The sequence below is a fragment of the Dama dama genome, chromosome 10 (genome assembly GCF_033118175.1).
Source record: "Dama dama isolate Ldn47 chromosome 10, ASM3311817v1, whole genome shotgun sequence".
NCBI classification, from domain to species: domain Eukaryota; kingdom Metazoa; phylum Chordata; class Mammalia; order Artiodactyla; family Cervidae; genus Dama; species Dama dama.
The window spans coordinates 11,966,678-11,986,754 of NC_083690.1; the positions used below are offsets into that span (position 1 = coordinate 11,966,678).

At 43.3% G+C, this 20,077-nt stretch overlaps 1 protein-coding gene across 2 annotated transcripts in view; it reads right to left on the reverse strand.

Moving 5' to 3' along the window:
- Positions 1-5,113: 5,113 nt before the first annotated feature.
- The window catches only part of ZC3H7A (zinc finger CCCH-type containing 7A), a 37,661-nt gene continuing 22,697 nt past the window's right edge, over positions 5,114-20,077 (reverse strand). For both annotated transcript variants that reach the window (XM_061152852.1, XM_061152853.1), the window contains exons 14-23: positions 16,840-17,036; positions 16,465-16,565; positions 15,637-15,818; positions 15,153-15,229; positions 14,073-14,206; positions 13,564-13,669; positions 10,929-11,037; positions 8,979-9,112; positions 7,009-7,172; positions 5,114-6,009 (exon numbers count right to left, since the gene is read on the reverse strand). In XM_061152852.1, coding sequence (XP_061008835.1) covers positions 5,820-6,009; positions 7,009-7,172; positions 8,979-9,112; positions 10,929-11,037; positions 13,564-13,669; positions 14,073-14,206; positions 15,153-15,229; positions 15,637-15,818; positions 16,465-16,565; positions 16,840-17,036 — 1,394 coding nt within the window. In that variant the 3' untranslated portion in view covers positions 5,114-5,819. The remainder of the gene's footprint in view (positions 6,010-7,008; positions 7,173-8,978; positions 9,113-10,928; positions 11,038-13,563; positions 13,670-14,072; positions 14,207-15,152; positions 15,230-15,636; positions 15,819-16,464; positions 16,566-16,839; positions 17,037-20,077) is intronic.

Sequence of the window (20,077 nt, forward strand, 5' to 3'; positions counted from 1 at the left end):
TCTCCAGGGGATCTTCCTGACCCAGAAATCCAACCTGGGTCTCCCCCATTGCAGGCAGATTCTTTACCATCTGAGCCACCAGGGAAGCCCTTCAGAGATTACAGTATACATTTTTTCTGAATCTACTTCAGATTTACACTAACTTAATTCCAGTAAGATATGGAAACTGCTCCAATATAGCTCCATTTCCTCCTCCCATTTTTATGCTGGTATTGCTCTTTTTTAATCTACTACAAACCCAGTAATAGGGTGTTATGTTATTGTTTTATATAATATTGTTGGAAGCAGAAAATTTTTTTAAATGCATTTCTAGTTTTTTAAAAAGATATTAACTTTACTTATCATTTCTAGTTCTCTTGATTTATTTAGATCTGAGTTAACAAGGTATATTGCTAACAAAAACAAATACAGTCCAAAGTCATGGGTACTCATTCACTGCAGGCCACTAGGGCAGAATCCACCCTACTCTTTCATAAGACACCTGTCTTTTGCACAGGCCTTTATAAAGTTCAAAGTGCTTTTGTTGCCTGTGGGCTATTTCATGAGACCCTCTATATCTTATGACCGTGCAGGGTGGTGTCTTACAAGCCAGGAGACCAAAGTATGTTTCCTTTACCCCTCTCTTTCCAGACATTGCTGCTCCAGCAATGATGGACAATGGGAAATTCATTTCAGATGACACCAGGCCATCTGGGCCAGGCTGCACTGCTCTTCCTCTTCAAGGCTTGTTCTTGTTGTTCAGTCATTGTGTCACCCTTAACTAGTCCATGAAAACCAGTATCTATGCTTTTATGGCCACTTTTCATACCATGATCAAGGTGGTGGCATTTGCATAGGCGGCAGGGAGATTACATATATATCTTTCTTTGTGCATGTGCTCAGTCGTGTCTGACTCTTTGCAGCCCCATGGCCTGTAGCCTGCCAGGTTCTTCTGCCCATGGAATTTTCCAGGCAAGAACACTGGAGTGGGTTGCCATTTCCTCCTCCAGGGGATCTTCCCAACCCAAGGATCAAATCCATGTCTCTTTTGTCTCCATGTTGGCAGGTAGATTCTTAACCACTGTGGCACCTGGGACATATATTTTCCCCAGGTATTAATCCTGTCTTAGAATTGGAGAGAAATAATTCCTTGTTAATTTTTTTAAAATTAGAGCTCTTTATGTGTGTGTGCAAATAATCACAACTTTTCCCCTGCCCCAAATTTTATAATTCTGTCTTTTTAACTGTCTCCTTACTATTGTTTCTAAGCCAAATTTGCTTATTTTTAAAAATGAGTTACTATGGTAACTCAGAAAGCAATGCTATCACTTGCTTCAAATATTTTATTCTACTTTGTCCCTTCATCAGCTTTCTTAAATCTGAGTCTCTGGTTTGGTATTCTGTCAGTGTTTCTTGCACAAGAAAACCCATATTTTACATCTTGTAGTTTCAACAAAATTTTTTAAAAATTGAAGTATAGTTGATTTACAATATTATGTTAGTTTCAGATGCACAGCACAGTGTTTTGTGGATTACCTTCCATTATAAGTTATTACATGATATTGGGTATTCACCAAGGTATAGTAATTACAAGATATTCAGTAATTCCATGTACTATGTAGAAGATATAGTAAATCCTTGTTGCTGATCTATTTTATGTATAGTAGTTTGTGTCTGTTGATCCCATACTCCTAATTTGTCCCTCCCTCTCTCCTTCAGTAACCATAAATTTGTTTTCTATGTCTGTGAATCTGTGTTTTGTATATAGGTTCATTTGTATTCTCTTTTTAGAGTCTACATATAATGGATATCATATAGTATCTTTTTCTGACTTACTTCACTAAGTATAATATACTGTGGTCCATCCTAGTTGCTACAAATTTCATTTTTGTATGGCTGAGTTAATATTCCATTGTATGTATATGTATATATGTGTGTGTGTATATATACATATATACTTATATACATATATATATAACATGTATACATTTGTTGTTGTTTAGTGTCTCTAAGTCATGTCCGACTCTTTGTGACCTCATGGATAGCCTTCCAGGCTCCCCTGTCCTTGGGATGTCTCAGGCAAGAATACTGGAGTGGGTTGCCATTTCCTTCTTGGGGGGAATCTTCCTGACTCAGGGATTGAACCCATGTCTCCTGCATTGCAGGCACATTCTTTACTGCTGAGCTACCAGAGAAGTGTATTTGTGTGTGTGTGTGTGTGTGTGTGTGTGTGTGTGTGTATAAAACATCTAATGCTTGGTTTTTGTTTTGCTTGTTAATTTTTAAAGCCTCGAAGCATTTACTTACTAAACAGGATGTGCCTCAGAAGGTACAGGTTGGCAGATAACACAGGAGGGAGCCCACACCCTGAGCCTACTAGGTAAAGCTGGACAATGGTGCTGTTTCTTAGAGACTATATCAAGATCGAAGAGTTGTCTTCCCGTGAATTGGCACTCCTTGTTCCCTTGCAACAAGTACTGACAGGAAACCCATATTCTCATCTCTGCAGGTCAATTAAGGAGTGTTTGAATCCGCACTAACTGCCCAGGGAACATGCTGTCCTTCGGTTTCCCAGTGGGGATCACTGGAACTCAGTCAAAGGCAAACAGCCCTCAAAGAGCAGACCCACGAAGGCTGAGGATGATGGAGAGGGGTGAGCACTTCCAGCCCCGGCCTACTGTCCAGGCACATCCAACACAGGTGGAAGAACTGGGCAGGGGAAAATCTACCTGCCACCTCCCAACACCTCTTCAGGACTGATGGGACCAGCTCATTGCAGACAACACAATTTACACATGAATGTTCCTATTCACAGGAGCCAGGAGGAGGAAACAAGCTGAATGCCCATCAACAGAGGAATGGGTAAACAAAATGTAACAGATCTGTACAATGAAGGATGATGCAGCAGTTAAAAGGAATGAAATACTGATGACATGCTACAGCGCAGATGAACCTTGAAAACACTGTTATTGTTCAGTCACTAAGTCATGCCCTCCACAGAGTGCAGCACGCCAGGCTTCCCCGCCCTTCACTATCTCCTGGGGTTTGTGCAAACTCATGTCTATGGTGTCAGTGATGCCATCCAATCATCTCATCCTCTGCTGCCCTCTTAAACATTACACTCAATAAAAGAAGCCTGTCAGAAAAGGCCACATATTCTATAACTCCACGTACATGCAACGTCTAGCAAAGGCAGAAAGCAGATTAGGGACTTCCCTGTCCTTGTCTAAGACAACCCTAGACAAGACTCTGAGCTCAAGATGCAGGGGGCCTGGGTTCAATCCCTGGTCAGGGAACTAGATCCCACATGCCACAACCTGGCAGCCAAATAAATAAATAAATTTTTTTTTTAAATAAGAAGGAAAGCAGATTAGTGGTCACCTACAGCTTGCCTGGTGGCTCAGACGGTAAAGCATCTTGTCTGCAATGCTGGAGACCCGGGTTCGATCCCTGGGTCAGGAAGATCCCCTGAAGGCAATGGCACCCCACTCCAGTACTCTTGCCTGGAAAATCCCATGGACAGAGGAGCCTGGTAGGCTACAGTCCATGGGGTCGCAAAGAGTAGGACACAACTGAGCGACTTGACTTGACTGACAGCTTGAAAATCAGGGGGAGTGGGCAGAAGAGGGTGTGGGTTTTATTTTTAGGGAGTAAAACACTTTTTCATTGTGATTGTAGCACATTTGGATTCTACTAAAGCCATGGATTTTTACTTTAAAATGGTAACATTTGGGGGTTTTAAAATTGTATCTCCATTTGTTAAACACTGAAACAAAGAAAAAATCCACTTTGGAGGAGGTAGGCAGATAAACCTGTCCAAGTAGACACATTGATTTATTAGTTCCCAATGCTGTTAATATTGCAGTTTTGCTCTTTTATACCTTATTTTCCTTACCTCCCCTCACCCCACTACCACTCTCTTCTCTTCATATCTAGGATGGGGATGTGACTTCATCATGGTGTAATTAGACTGATTTCCTGATGCTGAATATTCACTGATGCTGGAAGGACCGAAGCTGAAACTTCAGTAATTTGGCTACCTGATGCAAAAAGCTGACTCGCTGGCAAAAACCCTGATGCTGGAAAAAAGTCAAAAGAGAAGGGGGCAGCAGAGGGTGAGATGGTTAGAGAGCATCACCGACTCAATGGACATGTTTCTGGGCAAACTCCGTCAGACAGTGAAGGACAGGGGAGCCTGGTGCACTGCAGTCCGTGGGGTCAGAGAGTCGGATATGACTTAGTGACTGAACAACCGTAAATCCTGGTGCTGAGACCAAGGCTATGGCCTGCAGGGTTCTGAGGTGGAAACCAGAGCAACAAACTGGATGACTTAGGCAGAAGTGGGATGGTTCAGAGCAGAGAACTGCAAGAGAGCCGAGGCACAGAAAATTTTGAGGTGGGGTGTGAAAATCAAAAAAATTCTCCTCTTGACCAGTCAGAGGATTCCAAACTAGGTTTCAAGCCTAGATTTCCAAGGTTAAAACAACCAACTTTTTAAACTGCAGGTTGAAACAGAGCACCAGAGATATCTTTTTTTAACATCTATTCTCCCTGGAAAGAGCACAAAAGAAGTCTGGAAGGATGGAAAAGAAAAACGTCATGAAGGCCGTCAGACTAGGGAGACTTAGCAGAATGACAACAGTGTCTTTCTGTCTGCGCTGACCATGTCTTCAGCGGTCTTTCAACAACCACAACGACCCTAGACGGCTATCTCTGTGGAGTCCCACAGCCAACGTCCTAGCTGACCATGTGTCCCCTTGCTGAGTGTTCATCTAAATGAAACCACAGAAGAGCTCATAGAGGGGTTAGCATGTCAGTCAGTAAGAGAAGCCTTTTAGCAATCGGAATCTCAAGAGAGTGGGACAGAGCGGCAGTTGCTGCCGTGTTGCTCTAATTTACCTTCTGTCATTAATTGCTTAAAGAAAAGTGTTTTTAAAAAATCTAGGGAATTCCCTGGTGACCCAATGGTTAGGGTTTCATGCTTCCACTGCCAAGGGCCCAGGTTCGCTGGTTGGGGAACTGGGATCCCACAAGCTGCACGGAGTGGCCAGAAAAAAAAAAGACCTAACCTTGTGATTTTAGTACCCAGTTTTAACAATTCTTTGTGAGGCAAGGACCACACCACAAAATGAAAGACATCTATATATAAAATCTTTATTACAGGCAATATTGGTCCATACACTACACAATACCAACAGTACAAGTTTAATCTTTCAAAATCATCATTTAAACAGCAAAAGACCAAGAAATAAAATTTGAGTCAACTGATTATTTTTCAAAATAGTCTCAATGCACATTATCCTCAGTTCCCTTATTATAGTGAAACATACAAATACAGAAAAATACCCCATTTAACATATACTAGTGTTAAATGGTTATTTGGCTTAAAATCTGAGTTAAGAAAATCCTTTTTAGCAACCTACGTACAGATAAGTAGCAAACTTTATTAGACAAATTCGTTCCTCTTAAAAACACGTGAAGAATTTCATCCATCATGTGTTCTGATCCTAGTACAGTGTTTCTCTCTCACCATCGTGGTTCTTATCTGAAGGACCAACTCAAGGAGTCATCCTAGACATCACCTCTTCCCCAACACAATTCATCCAAAAGTCTGTTCAACAGATGGCAACCAGTAGCGGTCACTTCACCACGTGACGCCCTGAGAGCCTGGCCAGACCTGTCCAACAGCCCGTTTTCCTACCTACTGTGGGTTGCTGCTCAGGAGGGACGAGACGCCAATACAAGCAGAAAACCTGCAGCTCCTCTGCTACGTGCCTTAGAACACTTTCAATTTTTCTGGTCAATGCCCTGATTAGGTAACATACATAAAAGCCAGCATATTAGTTTAAATCTTTAAACAAAAAACTATATTTTCCAAAGTCATTATCGTTGGGGGCAATTAAGTGATCTTTTCGTGCTTTGTTGAGCTTCATCTTTAGGGCGTCTCTTCTCTCTTCCCATTCATGAAGTTCAGCGTTGCCGTGTGCAAATTTACAGCTGCTTCCTTCCGTGCAGGTACCATTCATATACCTGTTAGGACAAGTCAGCTTGGTAAGTGTCCACCCGATGCTTATAACAATCTTTAAAATGTGCTCTTCACTACCTTTATGGTTTGTGTTAAACTTTTAGCTCAAACTCATAATCCTAGAAAAATGAGTATTTTTAAAACTTTTATATTGGAGTATAATAAAAATGAGTATTTTATTGCCTTGGCATCTAGAATAGAGAATGGAGTACCTTAAACTATTTAAATGCACTAGTTAATGAAAAAGACTGATTGCCAGGGGGAAAAAAAACACTCCACTCCTTCCTGATGCAGTAGAAAGAAGTCAGAGGGGACAGGAAGTAGAAAATATCTTCAATAATTCTACATATCACATGGATCTAAATGGGGAAATCAAACAGAAACAGCAACGACAAAATAAGGAGCAATTCAAAATTACGCAGCTTTTCACTGAAAAATTTTCTAACTGCACTTACATCTACTACGAAAAGAGGGCTGTGAAGAGTCAGAGGATCCTCACTGCCGGCTCACAGACCATCTGGGCAAGCCTGAATGAACTTACTTCCCTATTTGGTTATCTTAAGATGTTTCACTCCAGTGCAGGCAAACTAGTGAATCTTTTCAGGTAACACAGGTGAGTGAAGGAAATGTTCAAGGAGCAACTAAAACTCTGAGCCCAAATGCCAACATCCAGGATTAGAAGACTCTGCCACCAGGTACCCTGTCTCCTGCATCCCAGGAGCTCTCAGTGGCAAAGAATCTGCCTGCCACAGCAGGAGAGGGAGTGACGTGGGTTCGATCCCTGGGTCGGGAAGATCCCCTGGAGAAGGAAATGGCAACCCCCTCCAATATTCTTGCCTGGAGAATCCCATGGACAGAGGGGCCTGGAGGGCTACAGTCCATGGGGTTGCACAGAGTCTGACAACGGAAGCGACTCAGCCTGCACCCCGTCTACTGATACAATGACTGTGCAATTCAAGCCCAATCGGCAGAGTTCACGTGGGGAGCTGCAGAGACCCACATACCTATCACAAATACTAAAATACCCCGTGGGAAAGCGGTGCTGCCAGCAGTACTGGTCGTCTTCGGTGTGGAAGACCTTCTCTTTGTGCTTCTCGGAGGAGATGTGGCCCTGCCACTGCTTCTCACTGTTGCAGTTCTTCCCGCACATCCAGCAGTGAAAGTCCACCTGCAGCGCAAAGAAGACGCGCATCGCGTCAGCAGCTGCTGTCTAGGGGGGCCCTGATGGGTCACCCGTGTTCAGGTCCCAGACTGACTACAAACAACTCTACCTAAGGCCCACATTCTATTCTTGGGGAGCCCGTCCAGCGGGAAGAGATGGGCCAAGGGTCCCCCCAGCACGTAGGAAGCAGAGAGCCTGGGCAGTGGGCTGGGCCGGGGGTCCAGGCACTCTCTGGCAAGAAGTCAGTTTGCCAACAAGGGTGTCTGTCGAGAGGATGGGGGGCCAGGTTCAAACCAGGGTCCTGGGGAGGATAAATACCATGAGGAAAATCAGAGAGGCTGCGAAAGCCCAGGGCTCGCCTGCTGTGCAAGATCAAGGAGCAGTAACTCCACTCTCGCACATGAACTGAGCCCCTACTGTGGGCCAGGACTTGTGCCGGGGGCCGGGGAAGTACCCGTGCTGGGAAGACGCCGCCCCGGGGGCACAGACCCACAAACTTTATTAGGAACCCTGTGCTGCCACAGATGCAAGCGTGGGGTGTTTGAGCAGTACTTTCTAAGTGCCCTGGGTCAGAATCCGGTGTGACGCTGGGTAAGAACAGGTTTACAGAGGGATTTCCCCGGCGGCTCAGTGGTTATGACTGTGCTTCCAATGCAGGGGATGTGGGTTTGATCCCTGGTGGGGGAACCAGGACCTCACATGCTGTGTAGTGCTGGGGAGTGGGGGGGAAGGGGGTAGAGAGAACAGGCTCACAGAGACAGGTGACTCTCACAACCCAGCAAGTCGGGGTGACCCTGCTCTGGAAACCCCAGCAGTACTTAAGAAAAGGTGACGAGGCACTCTGTGCTGAGCCCGGGCAGGGAGGGCAGAGTCCACAGGGCTCATGATGAGCGGAGACACGTCCCCGACCTGGGTCTGACTGATTGAATTCAGAGAGAGGCCAAAAAAACAAACTGGAGACAAGGAGCAGAGTTAACGCGTACGTCTGCGTCAGTTTAAAAAACCACGCTGGGCAGAACTACAGATTAGCAATCGACAGTCCAAGATATGGAGACACGGCCTGGAAAAAGACACACTGGATCTGGTCCCTCTGGGAAGAGTGACAACTGGGGTTCCAACCTCATCTGTGACGTTTTATTTACCCAACAGAAGCAAACACGGCAAACTGTTAACATCAGTTGAGTGGGGATGGTTGGCTCAAGATACTCTTTATATTAACCCCTTTACTTTTCTGAAACATGTTAAAGAAAGCCCAGTGGAACACCACAGGTGACTTATGTGTGGGTGGAACCCAGAGACAGAGGTCAGACCGCAGGGGGATAAGGGAACAAGAAGACTTGGGGCAGGGTGGGCACTTCCGGGATGGTCTAGAGGTTAAGACTCCAGTGCAGGGGGCATGGGTTCAATCCTTGGCTGGGGATCCCACATGCTGCATAGCATCCCATCCAAGGATGACCTGGGGGTGGGGAGCCCCCGGTTCCTGAACACCTGCCGTGGCCCAGCAGTGGGATACACCCACAGGCTCATCACACTTCGCATCTCTCTCACAGAGGCGTTCAGTAAGCTACCCAGGGTCTCAGGCTAGTGACTCACCAGCTCCTGCTTCCAGAGTCAGAAAAAGGAGGCAGGAAAGGAGTTTTTAGGACAGAGAGGCTTAGACTCACAGCAGGGAGCCAGCGCAAAGAGAAGATGAAGACACCGGGAGGGAGGCGGGTAGGCCAGCTGGGAGAGAGGGAGCCAGGTTTGGGAGAAGGTGGGAAAGAAAAGAAAGGCCTGGAAGCACAGGCAAGGGAACCAACCTGCGGTACTTACAGTAACTTCCGCGTAATCCGTCGGCATGTGGATTTGCTTTCCATTCTCTTTGCTGGACTGACTGGCTGCATCATCACTTTTTTCATTTTTTTGGCTCTTTAGCCAGAGTTCATAAAACTGCTCCATATCTTGTACTAAAGAAAAATGAACTCCTTTCAGTGGCAAATATTTAAAGACACCATTTAAATACAAGAGCATGCATTCTTTTTGCATCAGTTGGCGTAATTTTCAAAAGAAAATCAAGAAGCAAACAGAGACTGATCATCTATTAGACACGAGAGACGGGCCAGTTCCAGACGCTCAGGGTAAGAACCAAATTCAGGTCCGTTAGGACACAGACAAACATTAATTTTCAAGATTGATGAACTTCTCCCTGCATTTACAAGACACGTTGTAGGTGTTTAAAATTCAGAAACCCAAGACTTCCCTGGTGGTCCAGTGGTTAAGATTCTGAGCCTCCACTACAGGGGACACAAGCTTGATCCCTGGTCAGGGAACTAAGATCCCACATGCTGCACGATGCAGTCAAAAAATAAAATTCAGAAGCCATTTCAAGGGCATTGCTGAAAAGGAAAGCCACAGCTTCACAATGGCCCACGTCAAACACTCGTTATCAGTGCCGTAAACATACAGGCAACTTATGCAGCTCCTCACTGTTTACTGAGAAAGGTGAGAAACCTACTATAGGGACCAAGATTCTGACCCTGATGGGGCTCCGTCAGTCCAGCTACTGTCCCAGAGGACAGACACGCAGGGGTGCAATTTACAACAGCACGGTGATGACCAGGTCCTGGGCTGTGGCTGCAAGCTGCTGCTTACAGTAGGAACAAGTATATCCGGCCTTACCATCTACTGATAAAACTAAGGTTTCTCAGCCTCAGCACCGCCTGTGTGCTGAGCCGGACAACTCTTTGCTGCTGGATAAGCCTTGTGCATGTACGACGTTTAACAATCTCCCTGGCCTGTGCCCGCTAGCTGCCAGTAATACTGCCCCACGAGTCATGACAATGAAAGGCCCAGACGCTACCACCTGTCCCCAAGGGGAGAGGGGTGTGGGTGGCAAAACTCATCCCCAGCTGAGAGGCACTGAGTTTAAAAAAAAAAAAAAAAGCCGGAAATGAGGATCTGGTCAAAACCCAGCACTACTGTCTGCTCAAGTGTTTCTAACAATATACCTCCAGCTAAGATTAGAGATAAAAATAGGAAATCCTTCTTCCTTCAGGCAGGTGGTAGTAGGAAGTGCTGCAAGAGCCCTGATTTGCAAGGATACCTTCAGGAAGTCCAACCTCGAGTCCTCACTCCAAGCAAGGAGTCCCACTCACACAAGTCACTGAATGTTTACGTGGCTGAAATACGATAGGTGATGTGCTTAAATCAGATTGGTTCTTGTAATCCTCAGATTGCAGATCTTAAGCCATCAGTAAATTTTGATCAGTTTACTTAAAACTGAAGAACAATGATCCTGGTAGCAAAACCTTTTCTGGTCAGAAGTGAAAGGTTGCCTGAGGCTTCTCTCCAAGGCTCTCACAGTAAAACTGACGCCTGACCAAGACAAACATTCTCTCCTTGGGCCTTTGCGTCTGGGCCTGTTCTACCCATAAGAGTTCCCGGACGAAACCTCCAGTTCCAACCTGATGAATTCAGGGCTGACTCTTCACACCAGGAGCAGATGATCTGACCCGAGCACTCGTGGAGGGACTGAACTTCCCCAGTGACTCAGGGACACGCCTGTGATGTCAGAGGATGCTGACCTATGTTTTTGTATCCAAATTTGACCTAAGCAAACACAACTTGTGGTCAGACTCTGCTTCACTGATAAAATGAGATAATGGTTTAGAGCACAGACTGCCTTCTGTGTTCCCTGTAAGCTGGCAATTTACAGGGAGGAAAGGGACTTCCAGGCGAGCTGGATTCCGTGGGTGTCAAGGCCATGGTTAATCATCAACTTACTCCCGTTCTCCTTCATGTAGGTCCACACTTCTCGTTCCTCAGGACTGTGAGCAAAGGAACAGTTTCCAACATACTGACATTTTTTCCCAGAAGCAATATGATTGCACAGCTGTGTAAAAAATACATGAATGTGCTTTAAGACAGAGCACACTGGGTAAAACGGCCTAATTTTTACATTTAAGCACAATCAATATTATTATCCATGCTAATGCTGAGTAATATAGTTTTTAAATGAGATTAATTTGCTCCTATTCAAATTGACTATAAGCCCCAAAGACATGAGATGTTATCAAGCTTTCTGTCTCAAAACTTTTTAAAAGAGCATAAGTATGGAACTGGAATATGGAACACTTTCTTATGAGAAAATGTCAACAGATTCACTTATTCAGAGTATCTGCTTTTAACACAGCCGAGCACTTTATCTCTGCAGTGCAAGTCTCTGGCCCCCTCAATATGACATATCCTACTCTCCTCTGCCTGACACCCAGGAGACCTCCTTGTCAGCCCTTGGGAAGCAGGACAGAAACTGCAGACGCCTCCAATAAACAAGGTCAGAGAAAACCTCTGACGTTTACTTCTCACCGATACTGGCAGCTAATCTCAGCCATCACTCACTAGCTCTGCAGTGTCCGAAGACAATTATTCCACTAACCAGGCCATCCAGTTATACAGCATTCAAGTAATACCTCTTGTGGTTATTTGCATTTTTATTTTACAGAGTAAATACAGTGATACTGGTAGGAAAAATAAAGTGAGAGCAGTCAGCAGAACACAGATTTCCCTAAGACCTGTGACTATTAAGAACTAGGAATACCACTGTCACCGAGAGCTCATTCGTAAATATCATCAACGTACTTGTCTTTATGGAGCATAAATCCTAGTACAATTCATTGTTAGCTTGTCTTAGTTTATCCATGTTTCAACAGGAGCTGGCTCTATGTATTAGTTTATATAACAGTAAATGCTTAGCATTGACTTTCACCAAAAATCAAGAAACAGTTAATACTAAACACTGCTCCTTTCCTCCCCTGAACCAAAGTCAGGGATCCCCCAACCCCTTTACAATTTTTTGCAGGAAGTCAATAGTCAACAAAACATTCTTGTGATGGATTTTCTTAAATTCTTTTCCCAGTCAAGCCCCAGGAAGTACTTAGGTATTACTGGGTAGACACTGACCATTGTCTTTCAAAGCTCAGTGATAAGGAGCAGGGAGAAGAGAAGATAAAGGAGAAGGTCGCTCTGTGCGGTTTTTACACAACACCATCTCACATATCTTCCCTAGGATGCAATGATTCCCATTTACAGATGAGCAGACTGAGGCTGACTAACTGGCCCTTTGGGCAGACCCTGAAGCCCATCCTCTCTCCACCTCACCACACTGCCTACGAACATACACACACGCAGAGTATTATTTCTTCTTTTAGAAAAAGGACCCCTTAGCAATATCTAGTGGGGTAGGGAAACAGAGGAAATGGGCTCCTGTAAATATTACAGGTAGAACACCACGTCTGCGATGAGAGAATAATCAGTGGTTCTAGGCAGCTGCCTCAGGAGCTAAAACTGTTCCCAGTTGTCTTTGTTTTGGCAAAATTTTGAGAAGTACATCTATAATCTCCACTATCTACTGAAGCACAAGATAATCACTGGTTCTAATAAGCCTTCCTCCTCTCTTATCATAGCCCGCTAATAAATCACCCCTATCTATGAGGCTGAAACCACAGTGGATAAACACAAACACATCACCTCCTTCAAAGACTGGCCTTGTAACCTGCGCTAAGTTTCACAAACTGCAAGGTGCCCTGGGTGATGGGAAATGAACCCGTCTCTTCCTCAACTCCTTGGCAGTTTGGAGAAGGAGCCTCGTTAGTGGGGACTCTGCAGCCCATCTGCACTGCTGCTCTGGGCAAAAGATTCTCTCCATGTTTCCTCCGCTGGGGCAGAAAGCGCCCCTCACCTGAGCTCAGGTAAAACTCCACCAGACACTCTCTTGTGAACAAGAAAGTCGGGCCAGTTCCAAGCTTTGCCCAGATAACCATCTTTAAGACCATGTAGGGGACCAGAGGGACCAAGCTGAAATGTGCCACCTTGTAAGTCAGTTTGGTGTTCTCAATGTAAGGGCTTTTGGGGAACATGTTGCTCTAACAGGAAGCATTTTTCCTTTGGGTTACTTCAAGAAAATCCTGTAACGTTAGGTATCCTTTAGCGAGCATCCATTGCTTCAGTGAAAGAAACAGGTGTGATAAAAAAAAAAAAAAAAAAAACACACCAAAAACTCATCAACAGAGTTAATAATAATACGGAAAGTCTTGGGTTTGATGGCAAAGCTGAGGAATCAAATATAGATGAAATTCTCTCCCATTTGCTCAGTCATTCATCTGGAAAATAAGCTGAGTCTAGACCATCACTTTTCTCTAGTTCATTTTCTATGTCTCCTAAATAACTCATTCCAGCCAACCTAAAAACTGCGCCAGAGCCACACACACAAAAGGGGAAGGAAAACAAAAGGACCACTTAGATTTTAGTAACACGATGAGCATTACTTAAAGGGTACCAGTTTCCATCTGAATTACTACTACTTTCTAATGATTTGAAATGCCTAATAAAAAAAAAAGTGGCTTAAAAATTACGTATGTACATCAAACTGTAAAGGCATTTGTTTCTTTGTGGGAAGAGGACGGATGTTCATCCACTTCTTACGTTCAATAGACATCACTCTCATCGCACGACGATCTTTGGTCCACCTAAGAAAAATGGAGTTCAGAAAAAACAAAAACACACTGGCAGAGGCATAATATAAAAGGGCAGGTCCAAAGTCTGTACCTAAGGGACCAGAGATTTTTTTTTTCAACCCTTCTAAAAGAAATGCCTTATGATTCTGTCATTTCACTTCCTGTTGCTATTTATAAACAGACCGTCCCTATAAATCCTAAACAAGGCAATGGCAAAATACAGGAAAAACACTATTGAATTTTGTTGAATTCTTAGTACTAAATCCTAAAAATCTCTTTCCTTTCGCTTTGCAATTACTCCTAAATTGTCTACTTTCCTTTGCCCTCCTCACAGTCTTAATATTCTTTCTTATATGTACGATTTTACGCCCATGAAAATAAACAGGCACTATTTCCACACACACACACTACTTACGAATGCCTTGCTTTTGCACTGCAATATTTTCTGTTTTTGTCTGGTTCAATGACTTGGCCATTTCTCAGACACTGAGCACATACAAATTTTATCTTCATATTAAGGGATCCAGGCATTATTTGATTGCCAAGTACCTTAAGTAATTAAGAGATCAGTTTTAATTGAACAGAAAACCATTCTCTGAGAACACATTCATTCACCATGCACAACTGTGTGCTATTATTTTTTTTTTTTTTAATATAACATCACACAACTTCTGTTTTTGTCTGGTCTGATGATTTGACCACTATATATATGATCTGATAACTAAATCTCCAGTTCTCTACCCAAATATAAGAGAATATGATGAAAGTAGATTACAGATGCCAAACCTCAATTTATCAAAGTCAGCTCTGGTGTTAATGTTTAGGATTTGTGGGGAGAGAGGAAGGAAGATGGTTGGATAAAGCAGTCTGGCTCAGTGGTAAGCAAAACTACATAGTCTACCTCCCCTACTCTGAGGATCCCCACAGCCCAAGACCCCAACTGTTTTGCCAAATAAACTGAATAAGAAAACTGTATCCTGGCACTTCCCTGAGAGTCCAGTAGTTAGAACTCTGCGCTTTCTACTGCAGGGGATGTGGATTTAACCCCTGGTTGGGGCACTAAGATCTTACATGCTATGTGGTGTGGCCAAAAGACAAAATAATTAGAGAAAATTGTACCCTATATTCTTTTTTTCTTTGGCTATGCAGGATCTTAGTTTCCTGACCAGGGATCAAACCCATTGGCCCCCGCAGTGGAATCACAGAGTCCTAACCACTGGACCACAAGGGAATTCCCTAATCTATATTCTTGGCAGGTGTTACGAGATGCCTAGTTTGTTTTGTTTTGTTTTTTTTCATGATAATCAACTAAAATTCAGAAATTTTTTTTTCACATTTACTCAATTTTTTTTCCCACTTAACTCAGTAAACTCAAGAAAACTCAAGAGAGTAACTGGATTTTATGGAAGTATAAACTGCATCTGCCAACTACTCACATCCATCAGGCCATTCCAGAAAAGATCCCAAATGCAGAAAGGACAAAGGAAACACATACCTGAGCTCCAGGTATGTTTGCTTCCAAATTTTGCCAATATCGTTTAGATTCCTGGGCAATATCATCATGTGAGATACCTGAGAAATGCCAAAGATGTTTTTTTAGGTTCTTTATGCAATACCAGGCTACCTGTCTAGGCAGAGTCAGACTCAATTCTTTACCCCCATTTGGGATAATCTGTCACCAAGGATGAATATCATACTACTCTTTTGAAATGGAATCTTTGCAAATACAGCTCTTGGTGCCTTCCAAAGAATCTTTCTTCCTCACGGATCCGTACTGCATACATGAACTTCTATCAGCAATTACTTAAACGAGACCACATTCAAAACAGGCCACTCTAAAGATGAAGTGACTCAGGTTTAAGACTCAGGATAAAATCAACAGTGCCGCCACACCAGACTGGTGGAGAAAGGCCTTTGACACCATTTCGTAAACCCTGACTGCTCTCGAGGGGACTTGTCTCAATCTCACACAAACGCACCTGTTTCATTTTGCAATATCCAGACTTTCAATTCTACGAGACTATGTGCATAAAAGCATTCGTCTTCTCTTAAACAGCCATATCGAACCTCATGTCGGCATAAATCAAGCTGACACTGGCCGTGAAAAGAACGTATTTTGGAATACTTGACTGTTGTCTCTCGCAAAATGTGGACAAGGCACCTAAGGGGAAAATGGAGTGACACTTCACTACTGTCCCATCATAGGTTTTTACAAAAACGTACAAACACACGTGTGTGTGCTTAACCGCTCGGTCATGTCTGACTCTGCGACCCCGTGAACTGTAGCCCGCCAGGCTCTTACCCATGGGATTCTCAGGCAAGAATACTAGCGTGGGTTGTTATTCCCTTCTCCAGCAGATCTTCCCAATCCCGGGATCAAACCCACGTCTCCTGCATTACAGGTGGGTTTTTTACCATCTGAGCGACCAAGAAGCCCATATACACATACAAAATGTAAAATTCTAGACTGAAAATACATTTTAAATCTTTATCAGAAAAAAACAAATCACTGTATGCAACTGTAGGATTAATTGGGGAGAGGAGAGGATAATTATGTTAGGCTATATTAAAATACCTAAATCCATGTCATGAGAAGCTATAAATCATTATTGCTTTTCTGTATTAAATCTTAATAATTCATTTTAAAATTCTCAGCAAAACCTATTAGCCATTTAAAAACAGTCACCATTTTTCAAAACAACAACAAAAGGAGAGGGGAATGCCTGGGGAGATATTACTCTGGTTTTATTTGGATCTAAAAAGAGGATTAATTTTGTCACTAAAAATATTAGAAAATACCAACATACTTATTGTCTTCAAATTCATGCTTTGTAACCGGATGAGAACATGAAGTAGAATTATCTTTGTTTCTTTTACTTATCATTCTAGGCTTATGATCAAAACATTTCTGAAACAGAGAAGAACAATTATCATAAAAACGTAATACAAGATGATAACTTTTGTGTGATGCTGATGACGTTCATACTTATATATTACAAGCACATGTCAATTAACACTCGGCAAACAGGACGTCTTAATGTTATTCTTTTGGGTAGTAATAGTGGCTACCATTGCTTAAGCAAATGCTTTAGCATACAGCAGGACCAGACCTAAGTACTTGATACTACTGGGTCAGAAACTACCACCTGTTTCACAGTAGAAAGAAGATTTGGAGACAGTACCTCACAAAGGAATATAAATTCTCCAAGATGCTCCTGGAACAGTTTGAACACGGTAAAGCTGATCTTTCCATTGCCACCAAAGAAAGCCTCTCTGCTGAACGCCCCCTTCCGCTCCAGCGTCCAGACATCTATCTCCTCCTGGCAATAAGCAAATGTGCAGTGGCCTGAATATCTACATTCCTCCTCAGCGGCAACATCTAGAAAGACAGGAAATTAACAGAGGTGGGATGGATTGGGAGATTGGGATTGGCATGCATATACTAATATGAATAAAACAGATAATTAATGACAACCAACTGTACAGCACAGGGAATTCTACTCAATGCTCTGTGGTGACCTCAATGGGAGGAAAATCCAACGAAGAGGGGATGTGTATATACGTGCAGCTGATTCACTTTGCTGTAGAGCAGAAACTAACACAACATTGTAAAGTAACTATCCTCTGAAAAACGGGAAAAAAAAAAAAAAGATTTTCAAACAAAATTAAAAAAAAAAAAGTGGGGGGAGACAGGGAATTAAAAGACATTTAAAACATGGGTCACTGTATTTTCAAAGCCAATGAATATTAAACACACTAAGGGCATTGTTTAAATTTTTGTAACAGTTCATGGATAGCTTCAAATCATGGTACTCATATTACTATGCAGGAATGGTGTTATTAAAAGCATGAGAGTGTTAGTTGCTCAGTTGTGTCTGACTCTTTGAGACCCCATGAACTGTAGCCTGCCAGGCTCATGGAATGCTCCAGGCAAGAATACCAGAGTGGGTAGACATCCCCTTCTCCAGGGGATCTTCTCGACCCAGGATTGAACCTGGGTCTCCCACAATGCTGGGAGATTCTTTACCATCTGAGCCACCAGGGAAGTCCCAGTGGTATTAACACTTAAAACAAACAAACGGACAAACAAAAAACAGCAGCACAATTCTAAATTACTTTTATTTCACACAGGGCAAAAAAAGCCCTGATGTTTGCATGTTCACCACCTAAGTTTAAAAGATCATTTCAGTTCAGTTAACTCACTCAGTTATACCCAACTCTTTGCAACCCCATGGACTGCAGCACGCCAGGCCTCCCGGTCCATCACCAACTTTCGGAGTTTACTCAAACTCATGTCCATTGAGTCGGTGATGCCATCCAGCCATCTCATCCTCTGTCATCCCTTTCTCCTGCCTTCAATCTTTCCCAGCATCAGGGTCTTTTCAAATGAATCAGCTCTTCGCATCAGGTGGCCAAAGTATTGGAGTTTCAGCTTCAACATCAGTCCTTCCAATGAACAGTGAGGACAGATTTCCTTTAGGATGGACTGGTTGGATCTCCTGGCAGCCCAAGGGACTCTCAAGAGTCTCTCCAACACCACAGTTGAAAAGCATCACTTCTTCTGCACTCAGCTTTCTTTATAGTCCAACTCTCACATCCATACATGACCACTGGAAAAATCATAGCCTTGACTAGACGGACCTTTGTTGGCAAAGTAACGTCTCTGCTTTTTAATATACTGTCTAGGTTGGTCATAACTTTCCTTCCAAGGAGTAAGCATCTTTTAATTTCATGGCTGCAATCACCATCTGCAGTGATTTTTGGAGCCCACAAAAATAAAGTCAGCCACTGTTTCCCCATCTATTTGCCATGAAGTTATGGGACCGGATGCCATGATCTTTGTTTTCTGAATGTTGAGCTTTAAGCCAACTTTTTCACTCTCCTCTTTCACTTTCATCAAGAAGCTCTTTAGTTCTTCTTCACTTTCTGCCATAAGGGTGGTGTCATCTGCATATCTGAGGTTATTGATGTTTCTCCCGGCAATCTTGAGTCCAGCTTGTGCTTCCTCCAGCCCAGCATTTCTCATAATGTACTCTGCATATAAGTTAAATGAGCAGGGTGACAATATACAGCCTTGACGTATTCCTTTTCCTATCTGGAACCAGTCTGTTGTTCCATGTCCAGTTCTAGCTGTTGCTTCCTGATCTGCATATAGGTTTCTCAAGAGGCAGGTCAGGTGGTCTGGTATTCCCATCTCTTGAAGAATTTCCCACAGTTTATTGTGATCCACACAGTCAAGGGCTTTGGCATAGTCAATAAAGCAGAAATAGATGTTTTTCTGGAACTCTCTTGCTTTTTCGATGATCCAGTGGGTGTTGGCAATTTGATCTCTGGTTCCTCTGCCTTTTCTAAAACCAGCTTGAACATCTGGAAGTTCATGATTCAGGTGTTGCTGAAGCCTGGCTTGGAGAATTTTGAGCATTACTTATTAGCGTGTGAGATGAGTGCAACTGTGCGGTAGTGTAAGCATTCTTTGGCATTGCCTTTCTTAGGGATTGGAATGAAAACTGACCTTTTCCAGTCCTGTGGCCACTGCTGAGTTTTCCAAATTTGCTGGCCTATTCAGTGTAGCACTTTCAGAGCATCACCTTTCAGGATTTGAAATAGCTCAGCTGGAATTCCATCACCTCCACTAGCTTTGTTCATAGTGATGCTTCCTAAGGTCCATCTGACTTCACATTCCAGGATGTCTGGCTCTAGGTGAGTGATCACACCATCGTGATTATCTGGGTCGTGAAGATCTTTTTGGTACAGTTCTTCTGTGTTTTCTTGCCACCTCTTCTTAATATCTTCTGCTTCTGTTAGGTCCCTACCATTTCTGTCCTTTATTGAGCCCATCTTTGCATGAAATGTTCCCTTGGTATCTCTAATTTTCTTGAAGGGATCTCTAGTCTTTCCCATTCTATCATTTATGGACATTCAAAGCTCGTTTCCTGAATATTCATTGGAAGGACTGATGCTGAAGCTGAAGCTCCAGTACTTCGGCCACCCGATGTGAAGAACTGACTCACTGGAAAAGACCCTGATGCTGGAAAGGATTGAAGGCAGGAGGAGAAGGGGACAACAGGGGTTGGGATGGTTGGATGGCATCACCAACTCAATGGACATGAGTCTGAGCAAACTCCAGGAGTTGGTGATGGGCAGGGAAGCCTGGCGTGCTGTAGCCCATGGGGTCGCAGAGTCAGACACGACTGAGCAACTTAACTGACTGAAAGCTCATTTAGGTGAAGCAGTCTGACAAAATGAAAATACTATGTTTATCTCAAAAATATACTAAAAGAGTAACATTATCAAAGCCTTACTTCAGTGTTCTGATTCTGTTTAGACTATGTCAGAGAACCCAAAGTTTGAGACAGTTTTCTGTTTAAAACATCGTGAAACCCCTATTTCAATAAATAACTATAAAACACCCACTAGACA